This window comes from Pteropus medius, unplaced genomic scaffold (genome assembly GCF_902729225.1).
Source record: "Pteropus medius unplaced genomic scaffold, Ma_sr-lr_union100, whole genome shotgun sequence".
Lineage (NCBI taxonomy): Eukaryota > Metazoa > Chordata > Mammalia > Chiroptera > Pteropodidae > Pteropus > Pteropus medius.
Window position 1 is genome coordinate 47,825,193 of NW_024340849.1, and position 14,561 is coordinate 47,839,753.

The 14,561-nt window shown below is 38.5% G+C and overlaps 1 protein-coding gene across 1 annotated transcript; it reads left to right on the forward strand.

The window, feature by feature from the left end:
- The first annotated feature begins 371 nt into the window (after window positions 1–371).
- On the forward strand, window positions 372–2,227 carry TXNDC2 (thioredoxin domain containing 2). The gene is given in 7 exon segments (XM_039838740.1): window positions 372–529; window positions 817–1,483; window positions 1,485–1,525; window positions 1,528–1,599; window positions 1,602–1,622; window positions 1,625–1,706; window positions 1,708–2,227. Coding segments are annotated over 7 exon segments (1,512 nt in total). The 5' UTR covers window positions 372–420.
- The last annotated feature ends 12,334 nt before the right edge of the window (window positions 2,228–14,561 follow it).

The following is a 14,561-nucleotide window of genomic DNA, read 5'->3' on the forward strand; positions in this document are numbered from 1 at the left end:
TTACCATCCTGGGCAGGGCTTCTGACACAGTGTAAGACTCAGAGTGCAGGCTTGAAACCTGCCCTGCATACTTGTTTGGTGACCTTGAGTGAGTTACACAACTTCTCTAAGGTTAAATTTTCTCATTTGTAAAGTGGAGATCATAATGGCACTTACCTCAGTGGTTTGTTATCTTATAGGAAATAATGCTTGTGAATGCATATCAGGCTCTGGGCACAGGCTCATGCTCAGTGTGGCCACCATAACTGAGGCTGCCATGAAACTCTTAAATATTACTGTTGTGAGTACAGAGAGGGAACACAATCTGTAAGTACCATCTGCAAATAAACTGTTATTCATTTTATGACGTTAGGTTGGACAGATTGGAAAAAGTTGGAGGGTATGGCCTCTTCTTCGCTATGAGGTATCTATGAAGTAGGAATGAATATAGACAAAGAACTGGAAATGGAAAGTGGTAAAGCTGGAGCCCTGGAAGATTTGGAAATGAGGCCAGGCGAACAAGCAGAAACACATGAAAGGAATCCTAATGGTAAGAGGGAGAAAAGAGTGTTGCCTTAAGAGACCTGTGTGCTTAGGGAATAGGCAGTAGTGTCAGACTAAGCTGAGAAAGTTGTAGTTAAAAAAAACCTACATAAAGGATACATGTAATTCCATGACGCTTGGCTTCCTGTCAAATGTGATTATTTAAATTAACAGATCATTTATAAGACTACATTAGTGAGCTCTAAGTATGTTACCAATCTTCCTTGAAGTATATGATCAAATTTTTTTTTTGTTTTTTCTTTTGCCTTTTTATTTTATTTACTTTTTGTTCAGAGAGTCCACTATCACAGGTTCTGCCCAACCATGTGACTCTCCTGGTCTCAGCACACACCCAGGAGAAGGCTTTTGCCCATGATGTCAGCAAAATACAACATGTACCTGCAGAGGAATCCAAAGTTTCACAGTCTGCGGACACACTCCTTCCTGAGCACGGCAGTGATAACTCCAGTTTCTCAGCAAAAACCAGGCAGCACAAGGAAGGTGACAACCCCAATTCCTCAACAAAAACCATCCCACCCAAGCAGGGTGACACCCTCAGATCCCCAGGAAAAGCCATCCTTCCCAAAGAGGGTAACATTGCCAATTCCTCAGGAAAAACCATCCCTCCGAAGCAAAGTGACACCACCGGTTTCCCAGGACAAACCATCCTGCCTAAAGAGGGTAACACGCTTAATTCCGCAGCAAAAACCATTTCATCCAAGCAGATTGGCTCCCCCAGTTTCTCGGCAAAAATCATACCATTCAAGCATGGCGACACCCCCAAGTCATCAGCAAAAATCATCCCGCCCAAGCAGAGTGACACCCCCAATTCTTCAAAAAAACCCATCCTTCCCAAGCTGGGTGACACCTCCAAGTCTTCAGCTAAAATTATCCCACCCAAGCAGGGTGACATCCCCAAGTCCTCAGCACAAACCAGCCCACCCAAGCTGGGTGACACCCCATTCCTCAACAAAAGCCATTCCATCCAAGCTGGGTGACACTCCCAGTCCTCAGCAAAAACCATCCCACCCAAACAGGGCGATACTCCCAAATCCTCAGAAGAAATCATTCAGCCCAGAAAAGTGACACCTCCCAGTCCTCAGCAAAACCATCCCACCTAAGCTGGGTGACACCCCACTCCCCAGCAAAACCATCCCACCAAACAGGATGACACCTTCAAGTCCTCAAAACCATCCAGCCCAAGGAGGGTGACACCTCCAAGTCCTCAGAAAAAAGCATCCAGCTCAAGGAGGGCGACACCCCCAAGTCCTCAGAAAAAATCATCCAGCCCAAGGAGGGTGACATACCCAAGTCCTCAGAAGAAACCATTCAGCCTATAGAAGGTGACATCCCAGCAGAAAAAACAGTGGAGCTCTTGGAGGTCAACATGGTGAAAGCGATCCTGAGCAAAGAGGACTTTGAGTCTGCACTCAAGGAGGCTGGGGAGAGGCTGGTGGCCGTGGACTTCTCAGCCACGTGGTGTGGGCCTTGCAAGACCATCAAGCCCCTTTTCTATTCTCTGTCTGTGAAGCATGAGGACATACTGTTCCTGGAAGTGGACATTGATGAGTGCGAGGAGCTAGTGAAGGACCTCGACATCATTTCCATCCCAACCTTTCAGTTTTACAAAAAAGAAGAAAAGGTGGGTGAATTTTGTGGTGCCCTTAAGGAAAGACTTGTAACAATCATTGCAGAATTAAAGTAATCGTGTATTCTGAAAGCGTTGTTAAGATTCAGCTGTTTATAGCTTGTGATTTTTTATTTATAAAAAAAAAAGATATAAAAAGCGTGTACGTTCAAATGGTACTTACTTGTAAATTATAAACTCTACTCATTCCAAAAAGTAGTCAAAGCACTGAAGCATATTGTGACCATGTTTTTTGTTGACAAAAAAAGTATATTAGAATTTCCTTTGGTGGAGATTAGAAGTCAAGCTGTCCTTTATTTTTCAACCTTGATTTTTTTTTTCCTACTCACCCTTGAAAATTCACCTCAGGGTCAGGGGCAACACTGGAAATTTCGACAGTTCTTCTGTAGAAGCACATGATTTAAAGTGAGTGGAAACTTCTTTCATGCTCACATATCTTTGGGCTTTCTGATAAGATACTTTTGGAAATAAAGAATTTGAAAGATTCACATATCATATCTAACTTTCTTCTTGTGTGGGGAGTGGTATGGAGACCTCATGAAATTCCATGGACTTGCTAACCCTGTATGGGATTTGTTGGTGGCATTGCTGAGACCAAGGTCATGCTTCCAGATTCCAAGTCCAGGCCTCTTTCTACTACTCCATGCTCACAAAATCGGGGACAGAGCTCAAAGTATCTAGTTCCTCAGGCCAAAAGCTTTATTATTCAGGTTTAACTCAGTGTGATCCTTGGTGGCATTGTGACATCAACGTCCTGGTGGCAAAATACTTGCTTTGTCACCTTGGTAACTGGGTTTCTAATACTTGCACACAGATATCTCAGAGCCCAAAGGCCCAGGTCTGGGCCGCAGGTGGTGGTTTAATCTAGGATCTTATCCACAGTGGATATGCTGCAAAACCCTGAGTTGATGCCTGAAACTGCAGGTAGTACTGAGCCCTGTATATACTGTTTTTTCTTATACATACATACCTTTTCACTTAAAGACTTCTCTTTGGCATATCCAAATTGCCAGTATCACTACTCTTGTACTTTGGGGCCATTATTAAGTAACATTAGAGTCACTTGAATACAAGCACTACAATATCATGATAGTCGATCTGATAACCAGGTGATGAACAGGCGAAAAGAGTATACAGGGTAGAGAAGCTGGGCAAAGATGGTTCACGTCCCTGGTGGGACAAAGGGGAACAGTACGATTTTGTCATACTACTCAGAACAGTCAAAATTTAATGACTTGTTAAGTTTTTATAATTTAAAACTTGTGAATTATTTATTTCTGGAATAGTCCATCTAATATTTTCAGACCAAAGTAACTGAAACTGCAGAAAGCAAATCTGTGAATAAAGGAAGACAAATAATTGCATATATTCAATGTATACAGTTTGATGGGTTTGGACATATGCATATAGCCATGATACCATTGTCATGATCAAGGTAATTAACATGGCTGTCACCTTCAGGAGTTTCCCTGTGTGTCTGTTTCATTCGTGTGTGTAAGAGCCCTTAGCATGAGATCTAACCTCTTCACCAGTTTTTAAGTGCACAATGCCGTATTGTTAACTATAGGCACTGCATTGTGCAGCAGATCTCTAGAGCTTATTTGTGTTGTATAACTGTAACTCTACACCCGTGGAACAACAACTCGCAACTCCCCATTTCTCCACCTGTTCCCTGTCAGCGCCATCCTATCTTCTGCTGGTTCAGAGTGTTTTAAAGAAAGTGAACTAGTTGTCAACATTTCAAAAACCAGGATTCTCTTTCAAATATTGAATTCTAGCTTTTCCTGAAAAATTGTAAAATACAGCAATCTGGGCTTGCATTACTTCAAGAAACCAATCTAATTTTAGGGGCCGAGTGGCAGCTACCTCCATTAGACTGGGCATGCATTCCCCAGTCCACTGCTGAGAAACCTGCCCGGCTCCTTCATTTATCTAGTTGAGTTACAGTCCCCACCTTGAGCTAACTACAGGATTGAGACTGCTCCAACGACTTTCATCATGTGTCTAACCTGACTCTCCTTTATATAGACCTCATAGACCTCGTCTGAGCCATTAAAAACAGCCACCTAGCAACAGGAAACAAAATACCATACATACTTTACCTTTTTTTCAAAATTATTTGGAATGACCTAAAAAAAGTTTAATGATACAGCTAATAAACTAGTAAGAGGAAATCAGAAACATGAAAATAAATAATAAGTCATCTCTGAAGACTCATATTATTGCTCTGATTGAGTGGCAAATTTTGCTCTGTGCTTCTTAGCAGTGGAAAAGTGGAGGAAGGAAAGGGAAATGCAATACCTGAAAGGAGCAAGCATCGGAATTTGAAAAAGGAGTCAAAGCTTTCCTGTAACTAAATTCTTGAATGAAAAGTTTTTATCTGGGAACTTAAGTTTGAGACTTTGAACAATGGATAATGTTTTTGACAATATTTTTTATAATAAATTCAGAGGCAATTTCATATGGCTATCTCTGGTAATAATCTTCCGTGGAAGCCAAAGCTGTAATCATAAAGGACTTTCCAATGAGTGGATTCAGATTCAAGGCATACAAGTATGCAGCTTATGTTGTATTTTCATATATCTAGACTTCTGCTAATGATTCATATAGCTGTTCTTTTCCTCTGTAGAGAGACCTCCCTCTGACATGTTCACTGAGATTTGTTCCTATTTCCCATATTGAACAAACCTGGTTTTAATATGAATCTATCTGCTTAGACCTTTAGGCCCAGACTTCAATGAATTAACCCAAATCCCCTGTTACCAGAGCCCCATTTGGACAACTAAGTGAGCCCCACAACACTTTTTGAAGGACCAAGGAGCTTGAAATCTAACATGAGTAAATTGCACCAATGTTTTTTTCCTGGGACATATTGAAGACATTTCTATCTTGGGGTTTTCTTTATATTTAAGTTACTAAGTGAGGAAAATTCTTTACAGTATTTGTAATAGACCTTTCAAGTGATTTTACACTATTCCTAATGTAAGTCAGGGAGGAAGGCAAAGCACAGTTCTGCAAAGGCAATTTTATAGGACCAAGAAAATGCAGAGCAAACTGTGTGGCTCTCTAATGATCCTGTTTGATCCAGAGATAAAATCTAAACTACCAGAGAACCGATTCATGTTCTTCAAACTACGCACCATAAGCACCATTCCTCTTGACCTTTTGGATAATAGTCAAACAGTAGCCAGGTCAAAGTTATATTCTCTGGCAGACAATTTGAATATAGACATTCTATTTTGTTAATGAAGAAAGAATCATGCACTTAAGTGAGCCAAGCAATTGTTATCATCTCTAATATTTAACGTGAAGGAGGAATAAGAAGCATTTCTAATGAGAAGAAAGATTCAAGATAATCATATAGGCTGTGAATGATGATAGTTTAACTAGAGCCTTAGTAAGAATCAATGGAAAACTTGTTTGAATTGATAAGAGAATTCAACAAAGTGGCAGTATTCAGAGTAATATCCAAAAGGCAATACTTTTTTTTTTTTGGTTCACTGACAGATAATTGAGAATCATTATGGAAAAAGGTCTCAGTCACAATAGTGACAAAAAATAAAATATCTAAAAACAGTCCTTAGAAGAACAGTAGGGATTATTAAGACTAAGTCTAAAAGTTTTAAGAGGTGTACAACAAGAAGTTCTGAATAAAGTGAGACACAGTTCATTTTTCCCATTGGAGAAAAATATTGAAAGATGTCGATTCTTCCCACTTAATTTAGTAGGTGTAATGTAATCACAACCCATATCTCAATGACATCATTGAGAGAACTTGACAAAATACTTAAAAATTCCCTGAGAATCATAGCCAGGAATAGATAGGAAAAAATCTTAAATGAGAATAAAGAGAAATTTGCCCTATCAGATAGTAAAATAAATAATTAGTATAGTAATTGTATAGTAAGTATGTTGATGCCAAGAATGGTATTTATGAAAGAAAAAGAGAGCAACGAAACATCAAGAATCAGACTTTGTAAGTAGTAATATATGAAAAAGGAAACATTTCATTTTGATGGAATGTGAGTAGGTTATTTTTCAAAACTTGAATGGCAAAATTTGGGTATTTGGGGAGGGGGAATCAATTTATATCCTTTTCCCATGTCAGATACCAAAATAAATAAAAGTTGGATTAAAGAATAAAAAATGAAATATGGAATCATTAAAAAATTGAAGATTTAGTTAAACATTTATCTGATTCATGAATGGAAAGGGATTTTCTAAATAGAACTGCAATTAAAGAAATAGATTTTAACATGTAAAAAAATTAAGCTTTCTCATGCCAAAATATGAACAATCTTAACAGGAAACAAACAAAAAAACTGAAAAAGTATTTGCAAAATGGATGACTTGAGATTCAATATATTCACTACAGAAAGTACTCTTACAAATCAGAAGGAAAAATAGAAACATAGGCAAAAGCCACAGTCAGTTCATATTAGAGTAAGAACAATTTGGTAAGAAACATAAAAAATTTCCACTGATAGGGAAATATAAACAAAAGTCAACCACATGTTGATAGTACAGCCAGTGAGAATGTAGGGAAATAGCGCTGCTGTTGAGAATTAGGGCTGCTAAGAAACTTTCTGGAACATAGCAGTATAACAAAGGTGCAGGCAGCTCAGTGAACTTTAGCTTTTGTGTAAGTCTGCTAGGGCTTCCATGACACAATACCACAGACTGGGGGGTTTAAACAACAGAAATGTACTACTCACAGTTCTGGAGGCTGACCGTCCAAGATCAAAGTGTCGGCAGGGTTGGTTTCTCCTGAGGCCTCTCTCCTTGGTTTGCATATGGTGCCTTCTCACTGTTTTGTCTTCAAAAAAGTTGCTCGTCTGTGCACTCACATCCCTGGTGTCTGTTCATCCTAACCAGTCTCATTTTAGCTTAAAGACTGTTTCTTCAAATCCATTCACATTTTGAGATACCAAGAGTTGGGGCTTCAATACATGAATTTTGGGAAGGACACAATTTAGCTCATAACAGCTTAAGATGGGGCTCAGAGGCTGGGTCTGAAGAATCCTCTGGGGATGCATCACAAAGAAAATAATTTCTAAGGGAAGCTTAGGAGGCCCAGTAGCATATCGGAAAAACTGGAAGTGGTACCCTAAGAAATACTGCCTCAGGGCTCTATGGAGTCAGCTTCAAAAGTGAAAATGGACCCTTCTCCAAAGGCCAAAGAGAAGAGTGTGCCAGAGGGAGCTGCTGTCCCTGTTTAGCATAGGCCTTCAAGCATAGACCAACAAATTATGTCAAGGCCTCAGATGGCAATGAAGCCTTGAAAGAAATCTCAAGAGTGTGGGAGTCCAAGCCCTTGTACCTCAGGGCAGATGGCATTCCACTGACTTCTTGCTCCTCCTTAATCAGGCTGAATAATCGGGAACACAGTGTCTGCAGACTTCTCTTCTGCTCTCTCCTTGCAGGAGTGGGTAAGCAAACTAAAAGTGGTTCAGGAATTCTATTAAATCATGGTTTCTCAGACTGGTGGTCATAAAAACCACATGGGGTGCTTGTTAAACATTTAGATTGCTAGGCCTTTGTGCTTGAAAAATCAGATTCACTAGTTATAGGCTGAGGCCTATAGGAAAATCATCCAACAATTAAGCCATCTCCTTCCCTCCCCCATCCTGTACACTCTGTGGTTCCTAAATGTGATTTCTTGCTCTCAGAACAATTATTCTTCAGGACAGCACCATCTTTATCTAATTTCCACCTACTTTTCTAGAAACCCACAAGAGTTTTCTTATCCTACAAATTGGTCACCTTCTCCTCAGCCTTTCCTTCCTATGTCTCAGCTACTCAGTTTGAAATACCACTGCCCGGGAGTTAGGGCCACTTGGCCTATAGGGGATTTCCATACAAGAGGCCAGGGCTTGGGTGGATCCATCTCCTTTGACATCTCCCACTAGTATGAATCCCCTCTAGTATGCCCATATTTTTCTGATAATCCAGAAAATAACTGTTGAACAAATGCATGCACTTCTATAATATAGTCACTTCTCAGTGACTGAATTGTTTAACCCCATGAGGACTTTCCCACTATGTGAACCTCTTCCTGACTGTCCCAATAATTAGCAAGGCTGTGGCTTTTCCAATGGAGTTAGGACTTTACATTATTATGTAGGGAGCATCCTTACTTCATCCTTTTCCTCTTAAATTGGCCCTGCATTCTTGACAGGAATAAGACAATAGGTTCATTGCTGACTTATATTTACAGGGTGTTAATAAAGAAATTGAGGCATATTAAAAATTTTAAAGTTTATTTGAGCAAAAATTGATTTCAATTTGGGCAGCTCCAAATTGGAAATGGTCAAGAGCATTCTGCTGACAGAAGTTAGGGGAAAGATGTATATAGAAAAGGTGTAGAAGCAAAGCGAGGAGATTATTTGACTGACTAGAGCTCAAAGCTTAGTTGGCTATTTGTGATTGGTTATCTTTGGGTTTCATTTTCTTAATCTTGAGGCAATACAGGCTTAATTAATTCGCCAAGGCATTAGGACCATTTCAGTCTAACGGCCCTCTTATCTAATTAATTTTTAAAAAGCTACAACCCACTGAATTTTCCTGGAGTGTAGGTGTGGGGGTCTTGGTGACATATCTCTTAATGGTCTGGTCAGATTTCTGAACTTAATTTATTAGATGGAGGTCGTTCCTTCTCCCAGTCAATACTTAGACCAGGGTCGTGAAGAATGAAGAAAGGAGTGGTTTACTCCTCCAAATTTACTGAGAAATTAAAGGGGGGAAAAAAAAAAAAGAATTAAAGGTAAAAATACTAACTAAAAACAGAATGATACCTATTTTATTTAAAAGTTGAATAAAAAGCATAAAATATTATTTGCTATCTCTGTGTATGGATTTTTTTTATTCTATTTTTATCCTGCTTACTTATATTATGAAAAAAATAATAATTGGAATATTTTGGAGACCCCAATTTCTATAAAATACAAAATCTGGGAGGTCATAGTAAGAGAGAGTGAGTGTAATGGCCCAAGGTCAAGGAAATTCTACCAGAGTCTTTGAATGCTGAACTTAACCCAAAGTTCTGTATTCTAGTTGTACATTCTGGGCCTTCTCAGCTCTATATTACAAATAATCTTAGAGACTAAAGCAGTGGTTTTTCTGTTTGGAGATGAACTGCCTAAGTGATTATAGATGTCACAGGGTAAGTGATATATTAGTTTTTTGGCGGCAAGTGACAGAAACCCAACTCAAACCAGCTCCAGCAAAAATGGAGAGTGGATTGGATCCTGAAACTGGAAATTCTAAGGGGACAAAATGCTTCAGTTAATGTGGGGGTTTGAGCAACATCATTAGGATGCCGATGTTTTCCACCTCTCGGCCTTGCTGCTTATCTTGATTTTATCATCAACTGCTTCCATGGTTCATTATCACAGATAAAAAGTGAGCCTATTTCCTTATAACTCCAACAGAAGTCCCTGGAAAGACTCTGATTGACTGGGTCATGTGCTAATCCCTGGATCTGTATATTTGGGAGAGATAGGATGCTCTGATTGGTCAGACTTGGGTCACTTTGCACTCCCGGAGCATGGTCAGTGCCATCAAACCATATGAGCTAAGCAGGTTTACATGCAGAGTGGGTGGAAAGAAGAGCACTAGGCAGACAAGCATATCATGACAGGGGGTCACATCTGATACCCCCATATTAGACCAAGAGCTACACTAAGAATGTGGTCAGAATCACCTTTATTCCCACTTAGCAATTCCCATGAAAACCCCAACCTGATAAGAAGAAGCTGTGCGCTTATCAAATTCCACTCATTTCATTTTAATCCAATCTGATTTCCTTAAGTCTGTAACTGTATGGCCTTAGAACTAAATAATACTCTGTTTTATTCAAATGACAAATTATCTTATGATACATGTAAGTTCCACTAAAGATGACATATGTAATATGAATCAAAAAAGAATACAAAACATTTATGAAGTAGATGCTCAGAAATATGTAAAGAATATGAATAAAGTCAGACAGTTTTGGGGTCTGATCTTTTAAGTGGTGTTTTTAAAATTTATTTTTCTCTATGAGCCACTTGATTAATAGTAGGGATCTGCAGAGAATATTCCTTGAGTGCTTAACACTTTTGTCTTTTTGTGGCAGAAATGTTCATTTCAAATAAATTATATTCAGCAAATATTTGAAAGATATGACATCTTGTTGCCTAGAGAATTCCAGTGTGATTTTTGGCAGATTTTTAAGTTTCTCATTTCTTGTAAGGGAATTGTGAAATGGTACGTCCTATGGAGATAGAAGTTAACTAAAAAACAAAATAAACCAAAAGGCAGCAATGACAAATATTGGGATCAAGATAGTATGGAGCAAGAGAAAGCCAAAGGCTATAGCTTGAAGGTTTAGGAAAATCAGAATTTTCAAATTCCAGAAAGGAAAAGACAATTTATTTGAATGTGAAAAGCTGATAATAGAAAAAGATAAACATGAATAAGTTAACATTGAAAAGAGAGGCAATGATAGAAATGAAAAAAGGTGAATTGCAAAAACTGGAGGAAAATGTGATCATTCTACTACATATTGATTAGAAATGTATTACTTTTATGCACTCAAATTGAGTGTCATCTTCTTTTAGCTTAAGATGACTATTTCAAGTAAGAGTGAGATCTAGCATGGAGAAGAATAGAGAAGAGCAGGGTTGTTCTAGGTCAGAACATATCTATGGGCCTTATTGATGTTTTCATTAAATGCTCCTGAAGGGTATTTGGCCTCTGGAGAGCCATCTTACTGATAGGGCTTGAGAAAGAAGGAAAAGACTGCTTCTCTCTCCTGTGCCCCAGGAAGGTCACAAAGCCTTGGTGTTTGAAAGGCAAAGCTAAATGCAAGGCTAATGTCTCATAGATCAATAGTCACCGATATTAGGAAGATCCAGGAGGAAGTCACCAGTTAGCTAATAATTCTTAGTTTGAAAATGGCAGATGAGGTAGTTACCTTCCAGAGAAGGCTTTAAAGAAGATTTCCTTTAAATTATACCAGTTAACAATGGCTACAGTGTAGTGCATTGTCATTCTATTAGAAACAGCCAAATAACTGGAGCAGTATCTTAATAAAACAATTCAACATTAAAGGATTTAGATGGTTTCTTCCCCATGTTTGTTTCCTAATAAATATGATATCTTCCCGTGAGCTTGAAATTACTCATGATAAAGATGCTTGCTTTTAATTCTCTGTTTTGGGATCTGAGGGCTTTTAAAAAGTGTTTATAAATCCAAATTTTATCCCACTTCATTTTGGATTGCTATTTTCATATATATACATAAGATAAAAAAATGCTAAAGTAAAAGTTGATAGTTGTGTAAGTTGGATACCAGCTGCCATCATTCATCTTCTTCAGGCCCCAGCTATGATACTGATTCTTTGTGCACTTAAAAAAAAGGGCCAAGATTTATGATGTGTTTCATATAGTACATAAATTTATTATTGATAAAGGTGAAAGCGAAGGTGAAAGATCGGTGCATGTGTCAGGAGTGAGCTCTATTCGCAGCTGATAGATAAACTGTTTTGAATGCAGTGAATATTCAGAGGCCATAGGTTGTCCTCTAGGAAAACCATTTAGAGGTGCATATAAAACTGAAAATCCTTCTGTTTTTAATTAAAATTAATAAATTAATTTCTAATTCTTAGGATTCTTCTATATTTTATAGACTTGCTTAAATACCAGATCTTGATAATCCTAGTTGATCCCCTTGGATGGAGATTAGATGCCTTTTCAACAATTCAAGTGAAACTTGCCCAAATGTCTCCTCTCCAGGAGGAATAGGAGTTCATCTGACCAGCAGGAGAATGAGACATTCCTGAAGGTCAGGGGCTTAGAGTAGAGGTCTTTCTCATCTCAGAGAAGCCAACAAAGCTGAAAATGATGCACTGAGGATGAGACCTAAGAAATCAAGAGGGGATTGCAAAAATAGGGGTGATCGATGGGCATAAAAGTCAGAATCTGGTTACTAGCCATGGAGACAAGATAAGTTCAGGGGAGATGACGTAGGGAAGGTGAGGGAAGGGAAGGATGTTGTCACCTGCGACAACCACTCGTGAAGGTGGCAGAGATAAGGTACAGAGTTGGAGCACCCTGACTTCAAAGACCATGGTCAGAATAAATAAGATCTTAGCATTTGAGTGCTACCCTAGCAATACCCTTGCTATTTCTTTTCTAAGTAGGTCATTGGGCTACATCAGAAATCTGAAATTGTATTGTTTATGGAATTTTTAGAAACTGAATAGCTATAACTAGATGATGCTTACCAATCTCACTATAAATGAGATAATTGGATGGGTGGCTAAGAAGTCCATCATAAACAGTCAAACAAATAAACAAATAAATAAATATTTAATCCTATAATGGGGTTTGCCGGCCCTTGATAAAAAACAAAACAATGTTTACTGATGTGTGAGGAAAAAAGTTGAGGATTTGGTCTGAATCTGACTTTGGAATCCTTTGCACCTCAACTTTTGATAATTTTCAACCTTATTATCAAAAAATAGAGAGTGATACCTAGATTTGTATAGTAATCACTGGCAAATTTACACATAATTTAGGTAGAATATAACTTTTTACAGTGCCTCAGTCATTTTTATAAGAGAATTAGAAATGGAATCATTTTCACCTTGTGTTAAACAATCTGTTGATTGAATGTTTTTTATATTTTTAATTAGTGGTGGTTATATAGGCACTTCCTTATATTATTACATTTCTCTATGTCGGGTTATTTGTCAAAGATATTTTACCTAGGTCCGTAAGCCAATCTGAAGATTATTAGTACCAACCGTAGTTGGTTGAATGATGGCCCCAGAGATACCAGGTCCTAACCCCAGGAACCTCTAAATGTTACCTTATTTGGAAAAAGGGCCTTTGCAAATGTGCTTAAGTTTAGGATGTTATAATGAGGAGATAATCTTGGATTATCTGGGTGAACACTAAATGCCATCACAAGTGTCCATATCCAAGAGAGGTAGAAGACTCAGCACACACACGCAGAAAAGGCAATGTGAAGACATAGGCAGAGGTTAGAGTGATGTGGCCACAAGTCAAGGACTGCCGGCACCCACCAGAATATGAAAGAAGCAAAGAACAGATTCTCCTCTAGATCCTCCAGCTGGAGCACAGTACTGCCCACACCTTGATTTTAGACCTGGCCTCCAGAAATGTGGGAAAATAAATATCTGTTGTTTTAAGCAACAGTCTGTGCTAATTTGTTACAGCAGCCACAGGAAACTAATATACTCATGAATAAAATATTTTTCAAAAGGTGTGTAAACATAGAGTAGCAATGATAGGTCAGTGTTAGGATATACTTAAGGGTAATATGTTCCTGCACATGAAATAAGCATTCCTAGTATGATGTTTTTTCTTTAGTGGCCTAAGAAGTTTATATTCTGCCCAACTGTGAGACTATTATTCACACAAATATTTTAATTATTTTCATTCTTCATAAGATTGAGCAGTTTGGAAAGTTAGTTATTTTTAAATAATCTATAAAGCATTGCATGCAAAAATCAATTGTATATTTTATTGTATTTCTTTTTAACTCCTACACCAGTGTTCTAAACAAAAAGGCAAATATGTGACACATATGAAAAATGGGCTATTAATATTGATTAACAAATTCATTGGAAGGGAAACAAAAAGCTTGAGTAAAATAAGAGACTGTAAGATGGTGTTTAAGCAGAAGGCATTTCTGAGAATGAAAGAGATAATCTGGAATTTCACCTTGGATGGGTGAAAGAGTATGCGCAGAAATGCAGGAATAGAGGAGCAGTGAGTCAAGAAGAATTGTTCCAATAAAAATTCATGGTGCCTTGCTCAGTTCCCAGACCTAAGCCAATTTTCACATTCAGAACCCATTGACTGAGGAGGAAGGATGCAGCAACACCATAGCAAATAAATACTGTGGTGTTTCTCTCAGTAAAGAGACCTCTGGCCACTTACTTGGATCATTCGCTATACACTGGGGAAAGGGAATATCCAGATTTTTCAAGGATTGTTGAACACAGAGTCTTGATCGACATGAATACCTGGAGATCTGAAATGTAACCTTGTGCATGTTCCTCGCCCTGACCCAACCTTACAGTCCTCATTAAAGCCTGGCTTACAGTCGGTCTCCTTATGGCGACTTAATGGTCAGTTCTTAGGCCCTGATTATGTTAACTGGCAGTTAGAGTAGCACCCTCTTTGGGTGGGTCCTTGGCTTGTGGCTTATCTGAGTGGAGAAGGCTAAGTACAAGCCTGTAAACTGTCTCCACTCCCTGGATCAAAATAGTAAATTAAAGCAATATTGCATCATAATGATTAGTGACTCTATTAAATCCTGAAAACATACAGGGTGGTGGCCCCTCCTACCATGTATCCTTTTGACTAGATGATCTGGC